A 22,493-nucleotide genomic window follows, 5' to 3' on the forward strand; every position below is an offset into this window, starting at 1 on the left:
TTGATTGGCACAATAGAAGGATTTTCAAGAAAAGGGGGGATCTAGAAGAGCTTTGAACGAACCAACAGTTACTGTTCCTTGTGCTTGAATTCTAAAGGTGAAGACTTAGGTATCTTAATACAGCCTCGCCCCCGCAGCCTCCATTCAAGCTGCCGGCATGGTCGATGAGCATCGTTAGGGGGCTGGGACACAGCAGGGACGGAGCATCCCTCCCCCTCTCCCGCCGGCCCCTCTCCGGCGGGAAAAAAAAAAAAAAAAAAAAAAAAAGAAAAAGGGAAAAAGGGAAAAAAGTGGGGGGAAAAATAAGAAAACAACCTAAAAGGCGCACACACACCTTTGCACCGCAGCTTTGGGGAGGAAGAAGCGGGGACACCGCGGGGCCGGGCAGCCGGGGGGGTGCGGAGCGGGGGTGGGCTGGTCCCTTGTGGAGCGGCTCCCGGGTCGGGGAGGGAGGGACGAGAAGTTCGGCTTCCACCTGGCTGCGGGAAGCGGCCCGGCAGGGCAGGGGCTGTCCCCGGAGGGTGTCCCGCGTGGGGCCGCGCCGTGGCGGTGATTGAGACGTCCGTCTCCCGCGGCCGGGGATGCGGGAGAGGGACGGGGCTCCGAGCGCCGATCCGAGCCGCCGGGGGGGGGCCGGCCCGGCCCTGCCCAGCCCTTTGGTCTCCGGATTTGAAGTGCTGGCTCTCCCAATTTCATGCGGATTACCAGCCTCGGACCGGGACACACGCAGCTTCAACCCCCCACCTCCCCCTCCCCACCCCTCACCCGCCGGCAGTTTTGGGTTTGGGCTCTTTTTCCCTTTTTTTTTTTTCCTTCTTCTTCTTCTTTTTCTTTTTACGTGACAAAGAAAGTGAGTGACTTTTAAGAAATAAATTTTAAGATAACGACATTAAAATGAATGGCAGGAAGCACAAAACTGCCTGAGCATAGGTCAAACGGCATTAGTCACAGGTTTTATCCTGAGACATTACAATTCCCTTTCTCTTAAATGATCACTGCCTTTGAAAAGAAACTTCCAAAGGAGATCACTTAAAATAAGATCCTTTCGTCTGATTTCTTGGTTTCTTATGGTCTATCTTCCCTTTCAATAGATGTCTAGTCCCTTTTGCCGTGGTGCTTAAGGAATTCTTTATGAGTGTGCTCAGACGCATCACAAGCAACCGGGTCCACGCGTGCCCCAGCATGCGTTTGACCCAACCTTCCAGAAAATGTCAGCCCCTCTTTTTTAAAACCAGAGAAATTAGCAGCAGTTGGTCTATAGTGAGACAAAATGCCCCCAATGTATAAGTAAAGAAAGGAGTAAATCATCTCAAAGGAAACGTATAATGACTGTAAAAAACTAAGTGTTCTCGGAACAGCCCGGGCGGAGCTCAGCTGGGAAACGCTGGGATCTGGGGGCGGCTGCGAGAGGGGCAGGGAGCAGGGGACAGAGATGGGACCAGGGGCTGGCGGGGCGCCAGGTAATTATTTTATTGGGAAAGCCCCATTTACTCTTTCCATTCGCTGCCGTCCCGCTCGCTTGCTAAATAACACCCTGAGAGCAGCGCTGCGCATAAACGGGGCTTAAGGTAACCCCGGAGCGCCCGGGGTGGGGGCGAGCGGAGAGCTGAGCCCGGAGCAGGGCGGGGCAGCCCCCGCTCCCCCCGGGCACCCCCGGCACGGCGGAGCCTGAACGGGGGCGGGGGGCAGGTGGCGGGGACCCGTCCGCACCCCCGAGCCCGCTGCGCTCTGCCTACGCCTTCCTTCCCCTTTTTCTTTACCTGCTAAGCATCAAGACCAGCAAAACTGGGGAGCGGGGGGAAACTGTGGCGAGGTTTTATTTCAAAGTGATGCTTTCAGACGGCAGACCTTCCAAGTCAGCCGTCTGCAGGTGCTCATCTGCTGGGGGCCGGCGAACAGCACCGGGAAAGCTTGTCAGGATCATAGAATTTCCAGGGCTGATTCCGTCCTCTCTAATAAATAACTTTTTGATTTGAATCAAGGGAGAGGTTTAACAGACTTTCTTTCTTCCCTAATGTGATATAAATCGCAGATGCACTTTTATTGAATGGTTAAAGCATCGACATGGAGATAATCAACACAAAACGTCCGGACAAAAACCATCGAGAGAAATAAAGCTGGTTAATAAGATTTTTGAGAAAGCTTTGTGTTAAAAAGTAAAAAGGGAAAACAGCTGAAGGTGACAGTTAGTTCATGGTTAATAGGATAAAGGCTGCATGGTTGAGCTGCACACTTCTGCTTGCAAAGGTTCAGACACACCAAAGGACTGAATGGGGTGCTTTTAAAACATAGGACATTTAACACATCTGTTATAGTCTTTAACAGAGAAATCAGGTAAAACCACTCTCAATAGTCGCTTTCATCACCCACCTCCAAAGGAAACTAACCCCACTTGCGCCTATTTCCATATTTGCCACCACAAACAAAACCTCTCTGCCAGAAGAATCCCTATTTACTACTTTCCCGTTAGACGATGCCATTTGTCCCTCGCACCAAAGTTAGGGGACTCCGGGCTCTGTCGCACTGACTAATACACCTTCCGAAATCCTGCACACGCCCACAGATAAAGAGCGAGATCAGGTGAATTTGGCTGCTTCGAGTCACTGACACCGACAAAGCCGAGAGTAGATCAGACAACTTCAGCCAAAGGGATCCAAACGCTACAAAGTTGTCTTCGTTTTCACAGCTGGAGGGTAGCGACTCCCAGTATTTTTAACGTAGATAAGCTACACAGAGGAGCAAGAGACTGAGAACTCGAAGGGGTTGCTCTGGTCCCACAAAGCTGCGCAGATCTCTTTTGTGTGCAATACTCAGATTTTGTGGGAGCAGAGCTCTTCCCGGCCACATCAAGGCTCACATTTAGGTCTGGGCAAACCTCTCGCTTGACCACAAGTACACGAGACTTTTACGAAGCTCGGATCTTGAAAGGAGAAGTTGACACCGCAAATATGCCTTATTCCGGACCTTCGATGTGCAGAGAGAAAACCAACCCCATCTACGCGCGCTAGTTCTGCCTCATACTAATAGCAGGAGCAGAATATGCTCAAAGCACGGCGGGATCCAGTCTCCAAATGTGTTTCTCCCTCAACAGAGCTTGGTTCAACGTTTTCTAATTTGTATTTTCAAATCCACAAAACCCGTGCTTTTCTGAGAGCCCGCAGATAAGTTTCTATGAATATTTATTGATTTATTTCCTAAACTCAGCAGGGGAGCGGCAAATAAATTTAGTGCTTTCTTTAAATAATTCCCTTTCTACGAGGCAAGATGTCATTCGAAACTTTTAAATAGGCATTTAATTAGCCTGTGTGTGTTGCCTCTGAACAAAACCCCGCTGGGAGCCTTTGGAGTGCTGTATTCCAAAGAGGCGGTCAATATGCAAAATTGATGACTACACTTTCTTTGTGGCGGGGCCATTGTGCCCCGGTTGCTTATGAAGTCTAATCCAATCATAAATTGCAGCCCCGGACCAATGGAGAAGCCGGGAGCTCGCCCTGAATGAAGCTCAAGTGGAGAACTTTGTTGAACCCCATTGTTGGGGCTGTCACTTTTGAAACAGCCTCAGCGGGGCTGACCACTATAAAACCCATGGTCCAGGAGGAAGGGGCAGAGAGAACTCCGCCAGACTCGCTGGCTGGATCTTTACCAACCCAGGTTTGCAAAGCAGAAAACAAAAGCAAACAAACAAACAAGCAGGCGAGCGGCCCCAGCCCGGCTCCGCGGACGGCCCCTGCGATGATGTTCCCCAGCCTCATCGCCCCGCCAGCCGTCTACCCCAGCCTCCTCCGGCCGACTCCCACCCTCACCTTGCCTCAGTCGCTACAGTCGGCTTTTTCCAGCCATTCCAGCTTCCTGGTGGAAGATTTGATCCGGATCAGCAGGCCCACCAGTTACCTGCCCAGGACTGCCCCCCCGCCCAGCATGTCCCCCCCAACCTCGGCCGCCAGGACGGACTCGGGAACGCCGGAGCTCCCCAGCTCCACCACCGCCGGCTCCAGGAGGATCTGTTCGCCACAGACTTCCAGCAGCGACTCCACTTTCCTGAAGTTTGGAGTCAACGCCATCCTCTCCTCCACGCCCCGAGCCGGTAAGCGGGGGACACCCCGAGCTCGCCGCCGGCCGCGGCTCCGGGCGCGGGGGACACACCGCCCGCAGGAGAGGGGTGCCGGGCGAGGGGCAGCGCAGGGAGCCGGCTTAGGAAAGGGAGGGAGGACCCTGTCCCGAGCTGCAGAGCCCTCCGGCATCGCTCGGATTTCGGGGGCGAGGGACAGCGCTGCCCGCGGCAGGTCCCTCTCCGCCGCCGGACGGAAGGGAGGAGCAGGCGGAGGGAGGGGTCCCAGAGACGAGGGGTCCCCCGGCCGTGTCTTCTGGCTGACCCTGTCCTCACGGGTGCCGCTTTGCTGGCAAAACCAGCAAAAGTGCCACTTTTCCTCGGCTGTTCCGGGTTCAGTCTGGCTCTTTTACTTTTTCTAAAAGTACCACAGCGTTGGTCTCCAGGACCAAGCGACAGAACCCAGCCTTGCCGTGGGTCGAGTCCAACCGGTGGTTACCCTCCGTTTAATTTGATTTTATTTATTTACTAGAAACCTCCCCTGCGTTGCTTCAGAGCGTCCCGCCAAAGACTTTCTCCTTTCCGTACTTTGAAGGATCCTTCCAGCCCTTTCTCAGATCTTCCTATTTCCCAGGTAGGTGTTTCAAAATGTCCCTCTGCCGGCACTGCCCGCTGATATCTCCCGTCCCTCCGTTCCCCCCGGCGGGGTTATGCCGCAGTTCAGAGGTTGGAGGGAGTACAACATTCAAGCATCAGTCGCGCCAATTTGCTGCCCGATTTAGCACAGGCAGTGACTGCCTGACATTCCCTGCCCGCTCCTCCCGCTGATCCGCAAATTAGCCGGGATTGTCACGGTCCCGAGGCGAGGCGGGTCCCCCTCCCTCCCTCCCTCCCTCCCGGCCGGCCGGCCGGCGCTGCTGTTTCAGCACCAGGAGGAGCGGTCAGCTCCCGCCGCCGCCCGCGCTCCGCGCCCGCGCAGGGACGGAGGGAAGGATGGACAGAGGGAGAGAACAGGGAGGGAGCCTCTGGGGGTCCCCCAAACCTTCCCGCGCCGCCGCGCTACGGGCGGGTCCAGCGCGCTGCGGCAGCGGCGTAACTGCTCTGCTGCACCCTCGCCTCCAGCCCCTCCGCGGGGCACTAACCCTTCCCTCCTCCACCTTCCCGGTTACACCGTCAAACACCGCCTTAAAGGCGAGAAAGCAGGCCACGGAGGTGTGATTCTTACAGCACTACTATAGTGTTGAGAGAACAATAACAATAACAACAACAACAACAAAAACAAAAAAATCCACCAAACAACCAAACCCGAAATCTAATTACACAAACAAGCTATTAATTTAAAAAGAAAACAGGGAAAGGGAGAGAGAAAAAAAAATAACCCAAGCTCTTCTATTCATCCTCTGGATAATGGAATTTGCTTCCTTTCTCCAGCATGTGAATAGCCTAACAAAAACAACTTGAGCTTTATAAATAGCTTTTCATGTCCATTTAATGAAAATGATTTGGGGAAAGAGACGATTGTGCCATCAGTATTCTCCCGAGGAGCCTGGCATGCCGTTGTGTTTAGTTTGAAAGTGTAAATCTCTTTTGTTCCAATAATATATGGCGTTAGCTGCTTGTCCTCAGTCTTTTTCTGTTAGTTCATTACTACACAATTACCATTCACGCTTCATTAGCATCTCTGTCTCTCTTGGGGAGGTTCCCCCCCTCCTTTTTTTTTTTAAGGCGAAACTCTGCCCTTTTTTATCATACTAATGCCATTGGGAACCAGGCAGTGTGCTAATTAGCTGTTACTTTTCATGTCTTCGAATTGAATTCTCCAACTTTGGGGGGGGGGGGGGGGGAGAGAGAAGAGATTATTATAAAAAGATGAATACTGATTGATCAAAACTGCATCTGAAGAGGAGCGGTTTTGTTCGGAATCAGAAAAGTCCTCATTTTCATCTCGAGCATAATAAAGCATCTGAAATGATAAAAGCATCTGAAAAAAATCAAATGCTTCTGAGTGGGAGGGAGAGCTTTTTTATTATACCTCTATCTTAGCTGGTACGCCTCGCTTTGCCTTTTCAGGCCGGAGACCTTTGAATCTCCCAACAAAACCGGCCACCATTGACCCATTTTCCACATTTGAGTTGATAGATCTAATCCCGGCGATCGCTGCCTGAAAGGGGGCGGCTGGTTAAGCCTCAAGCTCCTTTTCACCGCCCCAGGTTGATGAGCGCCCGCCCGGAGGGCAGGGAGGGATGGTGGGGGCCGGTCCCGCTCTGCTCAGTGCCGTGTGTCCCTCCCACAGCTGCCTCCGCCGTGGTCCCTATCCCTGGCACCTTCTCCTGGCCGCTGGCTGCCCGGGGCAAGCCCCGCCGGGGGATGCTGCGCCGCGCCGTCTTCTCCGACGTGCAGCGCAAGGCGCTGGAGAAGATGTTCCAGAAGCAGAAGTACATCAGCAAACCCGACAGGAAGAAGCTGGCAGCCAAGCTGGGCCTCAAGGACTCACAGGTGAGAGAGTCACCAGGTCGGGGTGTGTGGAGAGCCAAGATTCCCCCACTCCCGGGGGAAGCTTGAGAGGAGGGGGGAGAAGGGGATGGTAGCAGGGAGAACATCCAAAGCAAGTTACAGATGGCATGATTCCCAGCTGGGTGAGTAGGACCACAGCCTTATTGCCCCCGAGCTCTCTCCTAGGGCCCTCCAAAGATCAGATTCTGTGGTTCCTGCTAGCTTTAGTATGGGCATGTGCAGGGTTTTGAGAGTGTAGCCAAAACACCTTTTCTGGTCCCTGCTTTACTGAACCATTTGCCTTCTTTGTTGCTTTGACCCCTAGGTGAAGATCTGGTTCCAGAACAGGAGGATGAAATGGAGGAACTCCAAAGAAAGAGAGCTCCTCTCTTCTGGTGGCTGCAGAGAACAGACCCTCCCCACCAAGTTCAACCCTCACCCAGACCTCAGTGACGTAGGCAAGAAATGCTCAGGAGAGGAGGAGGAGGAGGAGGAAGTTCGCCCCGTGTGCCCGCCCAGCCCCCGGCATCCCTTAACCTACCACCCGTCCCCGGAACATCTACACCTGAGGGACAGACTGGACTCCCAGATGTCTCCTTCTCCATCCCATTCTAGCAGCCCCAGCAAACCTTCAGACTTCTCAGACTCAGAGGAAGAGGATGATGAAGGGGAAGAAGAAGAGGAGGAGATAACAGTCTCTTAGATCCCTTGCCTGCCCCTACCATCACATGGGGACACTGCAAAGATGTAAATAAACCAGAGTGCTATAAATTGAAGAGGTGCTGTCCCACCCCAATGTCCACATGCTTCTTCAGTACAGGTTCTTTATCACAATAGCTGCAAGACTTCCTTCTCCCTGGTATTCCTCATTTGTTGCCCTGTGTGAAGGCTTTCGTGTTCCTAATACCTGCCAAACTTTTCATAACTCTCTCTGCTTAACAAGCAATATTTGCTCAATTAGCTACCTTCTCCCAAAAAACAGACAGGCAGCTCCTGGCTCTACAGCAGGGAGGAAAGGGAAATTCCCCTGTAGGAAAGGAAACTTCTTCCCCCAGATAAAAAAACCATCAAAAATACACTATAGATGGTGTGACCATTTTTATTACCTTTCAAGTGAATTTCCAGCTACCTATATTACTTCAGCTCCTACTGAAGACTTGTCTGATCTAGCAATCCTTTCCTCCAAAATAAATAACCTTGAGGGACACAGACCAAGCACTGCCTCCCTCCTCACCCCAAAGAGAACCATGCTTGTGCAACAGATCCATTGATACCCCTGGAATGACTTTGAAGGTATCATGCAAGCATGCCCTGTGTAATGGAGATCCTATACATTTATGATTTTCATTTTAATTTATTCATCAATATTGTGTTCAAAGCACTGTCTGACCCACCTTCTTGCCCACAGGTTTGTGCTTATTTTCCACTTTGCTTCTGCTATCCGTGGTGTGGACAGAGGAAAGTGGATACACCTCTTTGATTTTTACCTGAACTTTGCTGTCTTTGCACAGCTTATATGAACTGTACACTATTTTGTACACTTACTCTGTATGGGTGTTTTATACCAAGGTTATTGTCAATGAATATAACAATGGCTCAACAATGCTTCTCTCTTTTTTTTTTTAATTAAATGACAGCTAAACTACAGGCAAATGCAGCTGTTTAATTGTGTAACTTATAAAGAAACATTTTTATTTTGTATTTTACTGTGTACAGACTTTAAATATGTATATATATTAAAGTGGATGATTGTCAAATTAAAAAAAAAGTAGATTTCCAAATTTGATCATTCAGTAATACTTGGTTCTGGTTAACAGGTGGTTGTAGTGATGCCTTTTCTTGGTCTTAAAATCAAGAGTCAAACACAATTAGAAGGGAGAAAGGGATTTCACCTCGGTATTTATTTTAAGGATCCTTAGGTGCACATGTCCGGGTGGAATGCACCAAAATGCACCCCACAAAATGCACACCCCAAAAGATTGGGTATAACATTATAGGTCTTACTAATTAGCATATCTATCAAAGATTCCCCAATGAGAGGCTCAAGTGAACCTCCCCTCCCCAAGGAACCTTCCCCTGGATGGTTCTATCTTGGTTTACAGAATATGTTCTGGAGAGGACCTTGGGGTCTGAGGCACACTGATCCCTAACTACGAAGTTTCTAAAATGCTGAGTCTCTCAGCTTGACAAACAAGTCCAAGAATATAGGCAAAGAGCACTAGGAATACAGAAGTTGTAAAAGATATAACAGGAGTATAAAAGAAAAGGCAAAAAATCATCGTGGCATCAGTAGCTTGTGTCTGGAAGAGGAAACTACCTTTTATCAACAGTATAGTTATCCAAAAAGAATTTATCAGCTTCAAATTATGAAACTTTACAAGAATATCTACCTGCCTTTTAACTAGGGAGCAACTGACCACACATCACTGACTAAGATGCTACAGTTTGTAGACTGGGAGCAGGTAATTAGACCATTCTTACAGGGTAGAGAAGCAGAATGAAAGAGATACATTTAACTCTTCAGCCCGGAGCCCAGTCGAGGATCACTACTACAGCACCAGGCAAATCCACAACCACCCACCTGCTTTTTGGTTCTACCTTTCTGCTGCACTCTACAGAAATGTGGGTTTTGCCTTGCATACAGGTAGCAGAGCTCTTCTGAAACAGAGATTTCATTACAAAACTACGTTTATTTTCTACTGCCTGGTTTCTAATGCCCACCATTCGTAACACACCAAAACAAAAGAAACAAATGCAGCAGATGTCCCCTGGACCCAACTCTCCCTCTACGCTCCACTGCCACAGCCACAAGGGAAGGTATGAAAGGAAAAAGAGAGTGATTCCATTTGGAAGGGACCTAAAAAAATCTAGTCCAACTTCAGGGCTGGCCAAAAATTAAAGGTGTTACTAAAGGGTGCTGTCCAAAAGCCTCCTGAACACTGCCAGCCACAGGGCATGACTAGAAAGGCTGTTCCAGGTCTTTAACCTGCTTCCAATTAGGTAATAGGGCACATCTAAGCAGGGACTCATTGTCACATTTCTCATCTTCTACCTCTCTAAGCCATTAGCAATTGATAACATACACCTGAGATAGGTGAAATGGAAAACGAGATGGAAAAGACACGAACAGTATTTATCCCACAAAATACAGTGAAACAGCAAAAGTGTTTGTTGTGTTGTTGTTTTGTAAAAGCCATGCACAAAAGAAAAGCAGAACAAGGAATTCACTCGCTGCTTCCCACGGGCAGGCAGGTGTTCAGCCATCCCAGGAGAGCAGGGCCCTATCACAGCTACTGGTTGCTTGGGAAGACAAATGCCATCACTCCAAACATCCCCCCCCTTCTTCCTTCTTCCCCTCACTTTATATCCTGAGCCTGATGTCACATGGCCTTGGGTCAGTTGGGGTCACCTGTCCTGGCTGTGTCTCATCCCACCCTCCCATGCACCCCTGACTCCCTCTCCCGTGAGACAGAACAAAAAGCAGGGAAGGCCTTGGCTCTGTGCAAGCCCTGCTCAGCCGTAACAAAAACATCTCGGTATTATCAACATAATTATTAATATCTATATTATTGTGCATTCAGCACAAATCCAAAATACAGCCCCCTACCAGCCACTGTGAAGGAAACTTACTCTACTCCAGCCAAAACCAGCACATTCAGTAAGCATAAGGCTGTAGTTAAGTAACTTATAAAGACAGATATAATTCAAAACACAATTTGTTTTAAAATCCAGTGGCTACTCCAGAGGCCACAAGTGCCATCACACAGCACTCTAGAAAGGAACATGTCCAAAATAAGAAAGGTAGTGCTTATACAAAACCCCTCCTGAATCACTGTTCAACAGAAACTGCTGATCTTCTTACACCCTCTGCTCTTTACATCTTCTCTGCACTAGAAATGCTATCAAAAACAACTATTTAAGACTGCTTCTTCCGGCATGAAGGCTATTACATCTTATACTGCTAGACAAATAGCCTTACTAAAGTAACATGAAATTGCCACAACAGAGAAAAATCCTTACCCAAAAATGTGACACTTAATGATCTTACTCTTTTTTCTTTTCCCATTTCAGAGTCTTTCTTTTTAATAGCACCAAGAACAGTGTGCGACTACTAAGCACAAACATTTGAGATTCAGGGATACCTTAATATGAAATTAAAGAGCTCGTTTTTATTTACCAACAGCTGCCAGACTGCATCTGTGGCTGCAGGAAGGGGATCTTCTTCTCCAACACTTCCCTTTTACACTCCAGATGAAGAATCCAGAGTTCACAGCTACCATGGGATGGCTCATGTGGCACAGCTGTGCCAAGGGAAGCACTGCAGAAGTAGCCACCCTGTCTGAGGTCTAATGTCAAAGGCATAAACTTATTCTCTTACCTCAAATGTGGAGATATTCTAGTCACATTAGGAGGCCCTAGAGGCATCTGGGTTTGTCCTGGTGTGCACAGCATTGGGAGTTCAGCTTGGGTGTATTTCTGAGAGCAAAATGTTCCATAATTTGCTGTTAACAGCCAGTGTCAGAGGCCACCTCCTCCTATTTCCTGAAACAAGCTCAGCCCTCTCTTCCTGTCTCTCTCTTTACTTTTAATGCAGCTCTCTGTATACTTTGGGAAAGGAGGAAAGGTGGTAAGAAGCCTTCACAGAGATGGAATAATTTCCATAATGATTAGCAGCATCCAGAGTTTTGGAAGCTTTGGTAATCCCATGTGTAATACCCATAACAACCTCTGTTTCATGATATCAAAGAGCTCTTTTTAAAGAGCCAGCAGCCCAGAGTGTGTGCCTTTTCTTCCTTCTCAGAGGGAAATCTCTGAGACTGGGAAATGGGTAAGGCAGAGAGGTAGATTTAACTTTGGTGACTGAGAGCTCAGGGCAGCAAATTCTCAACTATTTTATCCCTTAAGAAACCAGCTGGTTCAACATCTGTGCCTGCCAGCATGGGAGAGTGGCTTTTGGACAGGGGGAGAAAAGGAAATAAATCACTTTCTCAGGGAGTCTGTGCTGTTGCTGCCTGCAGAGCTGTTGGTGACAGACCTGGAGTGTGTCCCTCTGGTCCCACTGCCTGGTCAAATGGCTTCTCAAGCAGTGCCCTGCACAAATGGGGCAGCTGGATGTGTTCTCACCCAGCCACAGCCAGGCAGACAAGGCTCCTGCACAGACATTTACTGGGAGCAGGTTGAGAAATAATAAAATAAAATAAAATAAAATAAAATAAAATAAAATAAAATAAATAAAATAAAACAAAATAACCCTTTTGAAGAACACCTGTCCTCCAGAAAAGTTTGAACATTACAATAACCTTTAAGAGGTTAAGTAGAGCACATGATGCAAGGCCACAGTTTCCAGAAGCAACCAGTGAAGGCTGAGGGTGATGACAGTAGATTAAACCCCAACCAGTCCTAAACCCCCATCCTACAGGAAACTAGATTGGTTTGAAGAGACCCAAGGTCAGTCCTAGAAAACACTGATGGCATTTCAAAGTCTTTGCCTGGGAAGTTCAAGGTAGGGTTTGACACAAGAGCTGTGGGCTCTGTTACTGTGAGGAGCAAGAAGGCAGAGTCTCATTCCTGGGTGTGTTCCCTCTCCAGGCCCAGCCACGTGCCAGTGTGTGTGCATGGGCTGGGAGAGAAGTGATCAGACTGAAGAGCAGGAAATGGGATCTGTTCCCTTGATTTGCTTTTCTAGCACCTGGAACTGCCACACTGCTGTGTCTGAAGAGCACATTGCAGAAATGCTCAGCAAGGATGGGAAAGATCACCCCTTCTGCTGTCCCCTGTCATCAAGTGATCTTAATTGGACATCTTTAGGGCTCTTGTATTTTTGGACCAAGAGTGAACCTGATATAAATAAATAAAGTCCTTCAAGCTCCAAAAACCACATCAACACCACTTTCCCAACCCACATGACAGGGATTTAACACCAGGGAAGCCCAGCAGAGTAAGGCCTCACAGGAGTGCCTTTACTGGACATACACAAGTGCCAGGTGTGCTGCTTTTACCTAATTTTCCCTCCCATATAACCAGCAAAGTGCTAAAATATTTCATTAAATCATACAGCAGCATGGGTTGGAAGACATCTGGAAAGATCCTCTGGTCCAGCCTTTTGTGGGAAAGGGAATCTAGGTGAGAACTGTTACCCTGATCAACTGTATTGTGAAAAACCTCCATCAATGGGGGCTTCACCACATCTCTGAGGAGATTGTTCCACAGAATGATTGTTCTTTCTGTAAAAAACATCTTTGTGATATCGAGATAAAACCTCTCCTGGTGCAACTTGTACCCATTGCTCCCTGTCTCCTCCATGTGGCTCCTTGGGAAAAGAGAACATCCATCCTTTGTGGCTGCCCTTTAAGTACTAAAGTCCTGCGATGAGATCCTCCACAAGTCTTCTTCAGGAGAAGACCTAATTGCTTCCATCTTTCTTCACAGGGCAGGTTCTCATACCCCTCCTAGGTTTAGCCAAGCTTAGCCTTCCTAAATGCAACTTTGCATGGCCCAGCAAGGTTCTTGTAGTCCTTGATGGGTATTTGGCCACCTTCCCATGGTCAGTATTTATCTTTTTTTTTATGTTTAAGCACATCCCAAAGCTGACTGTTAAGCCAGGGTGGTCTCTTGCTCTGCTTTCTCCCTCTCCCTTTGTAGGGGTTGGACTGCTCCTGAGTAACTCCCAGCCCTTATAAGCTGCTTGTGCTCTCCATGGATGCTTCCCACAGACCCTCAAAGCTGGGCTCTGAGCATATGGAAGTTTCAGGAGTGCCAACCCTTCTGAAATTCAGAGGTTTTGTCCTATTAGTTGTCTTCAGTGGGCTTAGGAGGATCTGAAACTTCACAATGTTGTCATCACTATATCCAAGGCCACCACTGATAGTTATGCAGTAAAGTAAATATTATCAGGTTGTGAGCGCTAAATCCAGGCAGCAATGTGCTGTTCTGGGCCACCATGTCCAGCATCTGCAGCAGGAAGTGTTTCTCAGTGCTTTCCAGGATAAATGTGGATGATTTGGGCACTGCTGTACAGAAATAGATTGTTTAACAGTCAGAACTGATTTGGGGCTGGAGGCAGTGTCTGGCAGAAAGTGTGAAGCTGAAAATTGTGCAATAACATCGTCAGAAATCCTGTTGTGCATGAGGTTCAGTGGCTCACACAGACCTGATCTTAGGAGGTTGTTCCTTCCCACCGGGCTTAGGTTTTCTGTCCTAACTCCTCTTTTGCACTGGGTGGTGCTGGTTCATCACAATCCCAGTAAAGAGGCACTCAGACCTGCTGAGGTATCAAATGCTGTTTGTTAGGGCTAGATGGGAACAGCAGAGACAATCTTCTGTCCCTTTAGACGCTGAGAACCCCCAGCGGAGCAGCATCCACACACAGCATCCTGGCCACACCCCATCCATGGGTGTGGGCATTCAAGCTATCACAGGAGGGTGTTTTCCTACAGCAAAAGAACTCCATTAACCATTTCTGCTGTCAAACACGAAGGATGTACCCACGAGAATTTCTTGCTGCATGGTTAGACAAAGCCCCGGACACACGGATGGCTCAACTCCTCATCACCCAGCAGGAGCTGCAGGCCCCTCTGTTTGAGTGGGCTGAGCTTATCCTGTGGACAAGGGGTTTGTGCACCACAACGCGGCTCTGAAGGCCAGCCTGTCCTCATGGCACAGGGCAGAACAGCACAGCACAGTCCTGGCCATGCTCAGGCTCACTGATAACGGGGATCACCAGCTCCACAATGGGCTTTCAGTTAGGATCCATTGGAAGCACAACCTCTTCCCATCTGCCTGTGGATCCCATTTTATGTAAGGTCCTTCAGACTTCATAATTGCCCAGCCCCACATGAGTGGACTTCCTAGAGGAGTAGGAGGAATTACCCATGTTTAGCCAGGGCATGGTCTCCACCCCCTGTGACATCTCTCGAGCCTCCAGCAATGGAGCAAATCAGAAATACCTGTGTCTGAGCAACCTGCTCTTACTGAAAATGTCCCAGCTCATTGCAGGGGGTTGGACTAGATGACCTCTATAGGTCCCTTCCAACCCAAACCATTCTGTGATTGAGGAAGGAGAGTGGAACATGGATTTTTCTGTGTGGCTAAGCCAACAAAGACGATGATGGGGAAGGTTTTGCCTACAGTCAGCCCCACTGCCAGGGGCAAAGATGAAAGTTGTCCTCAGCTGCTGTGCTCTGCTCTAACTCCCGAAGCCCAGATTGAACATCCACATCAGAAACCAAAGATAACCCTTGGTTATCACATCTGCCATAGAGATCAGTGTCAGGATCCTGGGCATCGGTAAAGTGATGAAATGCACAGAAAGTGTGGAATGGAGGATGGGAGCCTGCAGGGTATCAGGAGGAATTTCCTTCTTGGTTCTTGAGGCGACTACTCCAAAGTACCAGTGGAAAAGGTCAGAGGAATGAGAAGGGTGTAAATACATATCACAGGCTGCAGACTGAATTTGTAAAATGACTCCAGACAATTTCCCTTCTCCGTTGCAGAAAGGAAGTCAGCACTGATCCTATGGCGCTGAGAAATGATGAGACGGATCCAGGAAGGACATAAAATGAAATAGGATGTTGGAAACAGAAAAGTAGGAAAACAAAGGTTAAAGAGAGGATGAGGTAAAGGAAAAAAAAAGTCAAGGTAAGCGTACAAGACAGTGTGCATAGAGCAGAGAAAAGAATAAAGTGGGAAAGGGACAGAGCAGCCAAAAAAGGAAAGGAAGAATTCCTGATAGTAAGCATTTTGGTGGCAGTCCAGTATGGACTCAAAAATTGTCCAAGATCAAGACTGAAGCATTTTCCAGGACCAAGTCTAGGACACGTAATTCTGTGAATCAAAGGAGGTTTACAGAACACAGAAAAATGTGCTTGAGCATGTCCAAAGCAATTCTGCCTCTGGAAAACTGCTGTGAAGGACAAAGCCCACACTACACATCAGCTCTGAGCTACCATTCACACTGCTGTGTCATTAGAAGTATTTTTAGATCGAACAAGCTTGAATGCAGATCATCAGTTTGCAGCAGAACTTGGATTTTCTTTGAAGTTTTTTACACGTGAATCTGTCCTACCAACATTAATCATTCAAACAGGTGATAAGTGGACACGGAACTGCCAAAAAAGCAGAAATATGAAGAGAGTAAGTCTCCAGGAAAAAAAAAAAAACACCTTAGATTTTAAGTGCAGAGGTGTTTGCATTTATCCTTTCTGAATAGAGAACTTCAACTTTTTTTTTAGTCATTTATTTGCCATGAAGGATAATAGTTTCCTACATGTTTTTACTGACCATGTATTTATTACTGTATAACCACATTGCCTCTACCAAATGGGTGAAGAGCAACCTCTCTTCTGTGGAATGTGAAGGTTGTCCAGAGGGGTGGGAGATGCCCCTGGAAGCATTCCAGGCCAGACTGGATGGATGGGTGAGGGCTGTTGCCACCTTTTCACAAGCACTGACAAAAACACAACAAAACTAAAGGAGCGAGCCCCACGATCTTCAAATGAAAAATTACAACATGGTGATGAAGAAGGGATAAAAAGCTCTGGGAAGCCACAAATCTGAATAAATAAGCATCAATTTTATTGAATCGTGAATAATTTAAGACTGGTACAATCATCAGCTTTATTCTCCATGACACGGGGTGGGGAAGGGGTAGAAATGGGGAGAGTGAGAAAGGGGAGGCATGATCTCAAACAGACCATTCACAAATTCCAATCCTAAATGAGAACTGAAAATTAAATAGGGAGAGGAGCAAATGGAAAACATCATAAACGTACACAAAATACTCAATTCCTAGTTTTCTCTTTAAAAATGGCTAGAAAAAATTCATCAAAATGCAGCACTTTTAATCAAATATTTACATTTCTATGTTACAATGAAAAAATGTACATCTTATAGAACATATTTCATAAACTGTTCCACTGGAAACGACTAGATCAAAACAGCAACCTTCCATTTAATATCGACAAAGATTTTTTTGCTTTGTTTTTGTATATTATTTTTTTCTTGAAAGAAAATTGCCACATTTAGACAAGATTTCATACACATAATATCGAAGTTAAGCATCAAGAATGAAATATCAGTTTGCTTCTTTCAAAATGTACAAAAAGGCTAACCAACCCCCTCCCTCCCCTTCCCCAAATAAACCACATCTCATTTATGGCCTGTATCATTCTTGGCAGTTCTGAAGGGAAGAAAATGGTTTATTCTCTCTCAATTTATAACTCAACACGAATGTTGCATAGAATCTTGCATTTCTTGTTGATATTTTTTTAAACAAGCCAACTTTGTAAGGAGGGAAAAAAAGGAAAAAAAAAAAAAAAGGAGGTGTTTTGAAAAAGCCTTAAATGAGAAGGAAGTCATTTAAAGAAAGACTTAATCTACGAAAAGTCTTGATAAAAACTATGATGTGTGCACAACAGGTAACCCTGCTTCCCGAAGTTTCAGAAAGACACGGAATATTGTGATGCTCAGAATGACTAGCCTATTCAAAATTGCCTCTCACTTTAAGCCAAGCTAGTGTCAATAAAAAATAACAGGTAATAGAAATTTCTTCCTGAGCTTAAGCACAGGATTAAACATGAGGGAAAAAAAAATACCCCGTTCCCCACAAATAAAACACCACTTTAAACATGTCTTTTAGCACTCAGTTAAAGGTCAACCGAGACATTTTCTAGGATAGCAAGTCCATTTAAAGCCCTAGCCCTGCAACTGGATTTTTTTTACAGGCACATGCTCTATCTGCACGGATTCAGTTGGGGGATTAGGTACCAAAATTCACAGTAGTAGCAGGTAAAGTCAGTGCTGGGAAGCAGAATTGTCAAGACTACTGGAAAAACTAACTTCTCTCAAAGTCATCATCAGCATGCTATGGATTTGATTCCATACAGATCTATCCCATTTTTTACAGTACCAAGAACTGGATTAGGAAAATTGGCTGAGTAACCTTTGTTATCCATTCAGTGAAATAATTAAATCAGAGTTCATAAGGTTAAAACAGTAACAACACCAAGCTCTTCCCCCCCATCATTAAAATATTTAAATTTTTCCTTTTACAATATTTTTCTTTTTTAAAAAAAAAAGTCATCAGCACTTAAAAGTTGTAACAGGAGCAGATTCAAGACCAGCTTAGTAAGACAAAGTACAGTTATGTTACAGAAAGTCATGAGGTATAATAAAACGATCCTCTCAAGCTGAGCCACAGAAGCATGAATTTGTCTGTTACGTTCCTTTAAACCCACAAGCTCTTAAAAAAGTGTTTGTAATAAGATTTCTTTCTGTACATTGAAAAACCAGCATATTCCTGTAATTTATTATAGTTGAAAAGCTTTTTTTGTCCCTCCTGCATGGATAAAACAGCTCTTCAGTGATTTATTAGCTGCGGATTGATATGAACCTGAAATGTTATCTCATTTCCCTCCTTTTTTTGTCACATTTAAACAAATTCTAGTATCTCACACAAACAATATTCACAGCAACTTATGATATTTCAAGAGATGACTTTAGCCCTGTTTCTTTAAATAAAATCCCATAATATACAGCACTAATTTAATCAAACACAATTAGTACAAAATAAGGCATCGCTTTTAAAAGTCAGCACCAAAGGAGAGCTGGAAAGGCTCGTATGAATCCCTACGGAGGAGTGAGGTGGTGGCTGAGGTACAGCTGACATGCTGGGGATGGTGGTGTCACCAGGAAAGTGCAACTCTTTGGGAGGTGTTCTTGTTCCCCAACAGAAGTACAAGCCTTAACACTGATAGTGTGGGTATGTGCGTTCACAGAGGAGGAGAAACCAAACCAGGTTCACAGCTCTGCCACAACTCAAAAGCGTGGCACAGCTAAACTCAAAGCACACAGTACTCAGTACCTTATCTTCTTTTTTCTAGACCTGAATACTGCTAAAATAGTTATTTTTTTTTCTTTGCAATTAAAAAGAAAAGTCATGGAAGTCAGTATTGTCACCAGAGAAGCTCTGGAACTGCCACAGAGCTGAAGTTTAATTAACCCCCTGGTTAATTAAAACCAGGTTGTGCTGATTGGAATGAAACCTCTGAACAAAACCCAAAGTTTTTAGAAAACAGCTGTAACATTTCATGGAATTAAAAACTCAAAGTCTGACTCACCCCTTTGCAGGGGTGTAGCTCACCTCTGTGTACAGAGCTCACCATGCCCGTGCACTGCCAAGGGTCCTTTGGAGCTGTAGGACTTCATGGGGCACAGCCCTTCCACTGACTTCTGTGAAGGAGGGAAGCCCCCTCTCCTCAGGGTGGATCAGTGAGATGTAAATGCCACAGAAGTCAGCCCAGCTGGTGGTGTGGATGTAAGTGGGAAGAGAATTGGGCCCTGACTAGCAAAGGGCTACCTGATCTTTCACTTGTAGCAGGATTGAATTGTTACACAGTGTTTGAAAAAAACCTGATTTGTTCAGACTGTATATATATTTTTATATATTCCTATTTATATATATAATCTTTATAAACACAAAATGAAAGAAAGCCAAGGTCTCAGACTGGCAAGGAGAGCAGCGTTTTTTGTTTTTGTTTTTTTTTTCCTTTTCTCTTTTTTTAGTATTTATCCAAACTTCCCTGTTTTGCAGCTTTGCCTTCACTGAGTATTATTCCCAAGGCAAGCGATACCGCTATAGCACCAGAACTATATGAAGCTGAGTTTAATCCACAAAGCTGATTGGTAAAAGTCCAGCCCTCACGTAAATGGGTTTGGTCAGAAGCAGCAAAGGCAAATATTCCCTCTCCCCTCTCTTTCCAGACAGTACATGGCACAAAGCTGTTTGCTTCATAGCTGTGAAGTTGCCCCCCCGGTCCCTTCAACTTAGTAATGATGATTATTTTTAACATCTTCAGGATCTTAGGCATGAGAGCTTACAGCAACTAAAAAGAAGGAAACAAAGGAATAGTGCAGTTCTCATCATCGTCAAAAGAAAAACAATATAAAGGTCGCTTGGGTTGCCTGCACCCAGGTTCAAGATTGCTCCAAGTGTCTTGTTCTTGCAGCTCTAATACTGAGATCCCAGCCCAGGAACGTGTTCTTTTCGTGAGTCTGTGATCAGGGCTCTTGCCAGGTGGAAACAACCTCTCTCTGTCTGAAGAAGATCACAGCGTCGACTCCAGGGATGAATCCAGGATGTCATCGTGATGGCTGTTGCTGTTGGAGTCACTGTCATAACTCTGGGGACTGGAGAAGTTGGCTGCCTCCTGCAGTCTCATTAGCATGTTCATCTGCAAAGGCAAGGAAGCTCATGATTATTTGTATTCTGAGGTAGGAACAGCATTAACTCCACACAACAGCTCCAGTGGCATTTGCTTTGCCAGCGGGCAAGGAAGGAAAGGAAGGAACAAGCGGGGTAAGCAATACCGAGACTCAGAAAAGGGGTGTGACTGTAAATCACAGCAGCATTCAAGTTACTGATAAAACACAGGCTTTCCAGTAAAGGAGAAAATGAGACAACAGCCATAGAGCAGCTCCTGTTTCTAATCCCTAGAAACAAGGAAAATGAAATGGTTCTGCTGTTCCAGACAGGAGAGCTTACCAGAGGATCTCCTTCAGCATCACTCACTGGAACTTGTTTGCTGGTGGAGCCTTCCCGGGACACGGAGTAGCCGTCAAAGCCCACGTCCTCAGGCCGCAGCTGGAGCAGAGGAGGCCACTCGTGGTGCTGGGGGGTGGCTGCCCAGGGGTAAGTGTCCATCACCCACTTGGCAGGATCCTCCCAGGGCGCTCTCCTCCCATACAACTGAAAGAGCACAAAACCACGTCAGACGTTCCAACCATCTCATCCAGTGCCTCCCTAACTGAAATGAACGTGCCGTGGTTCTTGGGCTGCAGGAAACACTTCTCAAGCAGGGCTGAACATGAGGTTTTCCTTACCCTAATGAAACACAAAGCCCTTTGTGATGGCACTAATTTGAAAGCAGCTGACCACCTTCTCTGAGACTGCAGTGCCCTTCTCTTGGAAGGAAGAAATGCCCGAAAATAACATCACCTAATAAAGTCAACTTTAAACAGTGTCAGCACACAAAAGAAGCCATCAGTGCTGACATCCGGATTGCACTGGCAGCTGCCTTACAAACTGTCATCCATGGAATGTGGAGGAGGAAACCTGAGATCTGTCATCAGGCAATAATGATGGATGTCAAGGCATAAAGTTTTCAAGTCAGATTTTTTTCATATTCAACCAAGAAAAAGAACCAGCAGCATTTGTCTATGGTCAGGTTTCTAAGTAAGCAAGCTCTGTTTCAAAAACATTTTTCTTTACGGAATAGACTGCATTACTGAATCCCAATGTGTTCACCCTTCCATATTCCATTTGCCTTAGCTAGACAACACACCCATTTTAATGCCTCATGACTTCCAAAAGAATAAATACAGCTTCAGGTGGCTTTAAAACATTTATTTCCACTTTATGAATTGCACCAACAACATCCTTCAGCAACTGGAGGCTGTCTCTGACATCTTGTCACTTGAACTCAGAGAACTGTCCCCTTCCTTTATCCCCCAGCACAAGGGGAAAAACAACAGTCTAGCGAAGAAATTCACCAGTTCTCTGATGGATCTAGGACTATCTCACTTCCTTCAACACTATTTCTTCTTGGTGTGTTTTTTATGGGCTTAGATTTTGCATGCACGAAGTATTAAACTGCTCTGAATACCACCACGTGGTGTGCAGTGAAGCAGGAGGGAGCAGAGGTGCCAGCAGATGGTGCTAGGCAATCTGAAACACAGCCTCCTCCACAGCCCAAACTCTTCATCCTTCAGCCCTGCTATGTTATCTTCCCAGCATAATGGCTTCAAGATGTGGCAAACCAGATTTCCTATTTTAATCTTGTTTTCAGATTTACAATGATACATGTCATTTGGTAAGTGGCATGGATTTTATATTTTTCATGTCTTTTCTCTCTAAAGTCTGAGCGGATCCAAGCTCAGGAGAGACCGAACGACTCACTATCCTCTTCCATGGCAACCAGGTCTGTCCACCCCTCCCACTGGCATGTTTTGCAGGGAGCAAGTCACGGGACAAGGATGGAACAGGTTGATCCACGAAGCGTGAAAGAAAAATCACTGGAGTATGAGTGACAGTGGCAGGAAGCCACAAGGGACTCTGGGTTCTCTTTTTGCTGGTGCTGCATTCTGTACTGATAGACCAAGCAGGAAGAACTTGGGTTTTATACAACCTTCTAATTTTCACATCCCTGTTTTGAAGAACAAAACAAGTCAGCTCCCATGGGAGCAATTATTGCTAGGATCCATTTGGTTTGTTTGTATTTGACCCAAAATAATTCTCTGAATGAGAAACAGAAACATAAAAATAGCTCAGTGCGGATCCACAGAGATCAGAGTGAAATTAGGAGCCCACCTTTCTTTTCTGGCAAGCAATTTCAGGAAAGAAAATGTGCTCTCAGAGGAGCCTTTGTGGGTGTGGGGAACAGAAAATAGCCCCAGATGAAACCCACATTTCTAGCATTAGCTTGCTCATTAGCACCACTCTGGCTACTCTTGCAAGCACTAAAGTGTATCTTATCCATCAACCAAACAAAATGAAATTTTTTAAACAGGAATGAATTAGTGCAATTTGGGGAAATGGGACTGAAGGGGACAAGGTGAGAAACTGAAGTCCTTACACCTGGAACACAAGCCACTCAAATAACCTAAGGAAAGATGGAGATACTGGGCAGAACAAGGAAGCACAAGGATGGTTTTATCAATTGCTCACTCTCTTTCTCCACTTCCATTACGAGTTTTTCAATGCTTTCCACACGTACTGATCAGTGATATGAGAGCTTCAAACCCCAGTACAAGGAGCCCAGGCATTACTGTGAGTATCAGTTTTCTCCCTTACAAGAGCAAACAAAGTCACCTGCTCTTTTTCTCTTGCTTTAGGTTGGAAAGACTCCTGGCTCCCATTACCTTCCTTTATAACAAGTTTTACATAAAATGGTTCTCC

The 22,493-nt window shown here is 46.2% G+C and overlaps 2 protein-coding genes across 14 annotated transcripts in view; one reads left to right on the forward strand and one right to left on the reverse strand.

Moving 5' to 3' along the window:
• The first annotated feature begins 3,732 nt into the window (after window positions 1–3,732).
• On the forward strand, window positions 3,733–7,244 carry DBX1 (developing brain homeobox 1). Its single transcript, XM_042021044.1, has 4 exons — window positions 3,733–4,084; window positions 4,581–4,682; window positions 6,342–6,544; window positions 6,867–7,244. Exons 1-4 carry the CDS (start codon window positions 3,733–3,735, stop codon window positions 7,242–7,244), a joined length of 1,035 nt encoding a protein of 344 aa, XP_041876978.1.
• Window positions 7,245–16,091: 8,847 nt separating this feature from the next.
• The window catches only part of NAV2 (neuron navigator 2), a 366,859-nt gene continuing 360,457 nt past the window's right edge, over window positions 16,092–22,493 (reverse strand). For all 13 annotated transcript variants that reach the window (XM_042021454.1, XM_042021488.1, XM_042021482.1 and 10 more), the window contains 2 exons: window positions 20,082–20,285; window positions 16,092–19,770 (listed from right to left, as the gene is read on the reverse strand). In XM_042021454.1, coding sequence (XP_041877388.1) covers window positions 19,645–19,770; window positions 20,082–20,285 — 330 coding nt within the window. In that variant the 3' untranslated portion in view covers window positions 16,092–19,644. The remainder of the gene's footprint in view (window positions 19,771–20,081; window positions 20,286–22,493) is intronic.

This window comes from Corvus kubaryi, unplaced genomic scaffold, assembly GCF_017639235.1.
Source record: "Corvus kubaryi isolate FWS band 111438036 unplaced genomic scaffold, C.kubaryi_AGA036_p1.0 125, whole genome shotgun sequence".
Classification (NCBI taxonomy): Eukaryota; Metazoa; Chordata; class Aves; order Passeriformes; family Corvidae; genus Corvus; species Corvus kubaryi.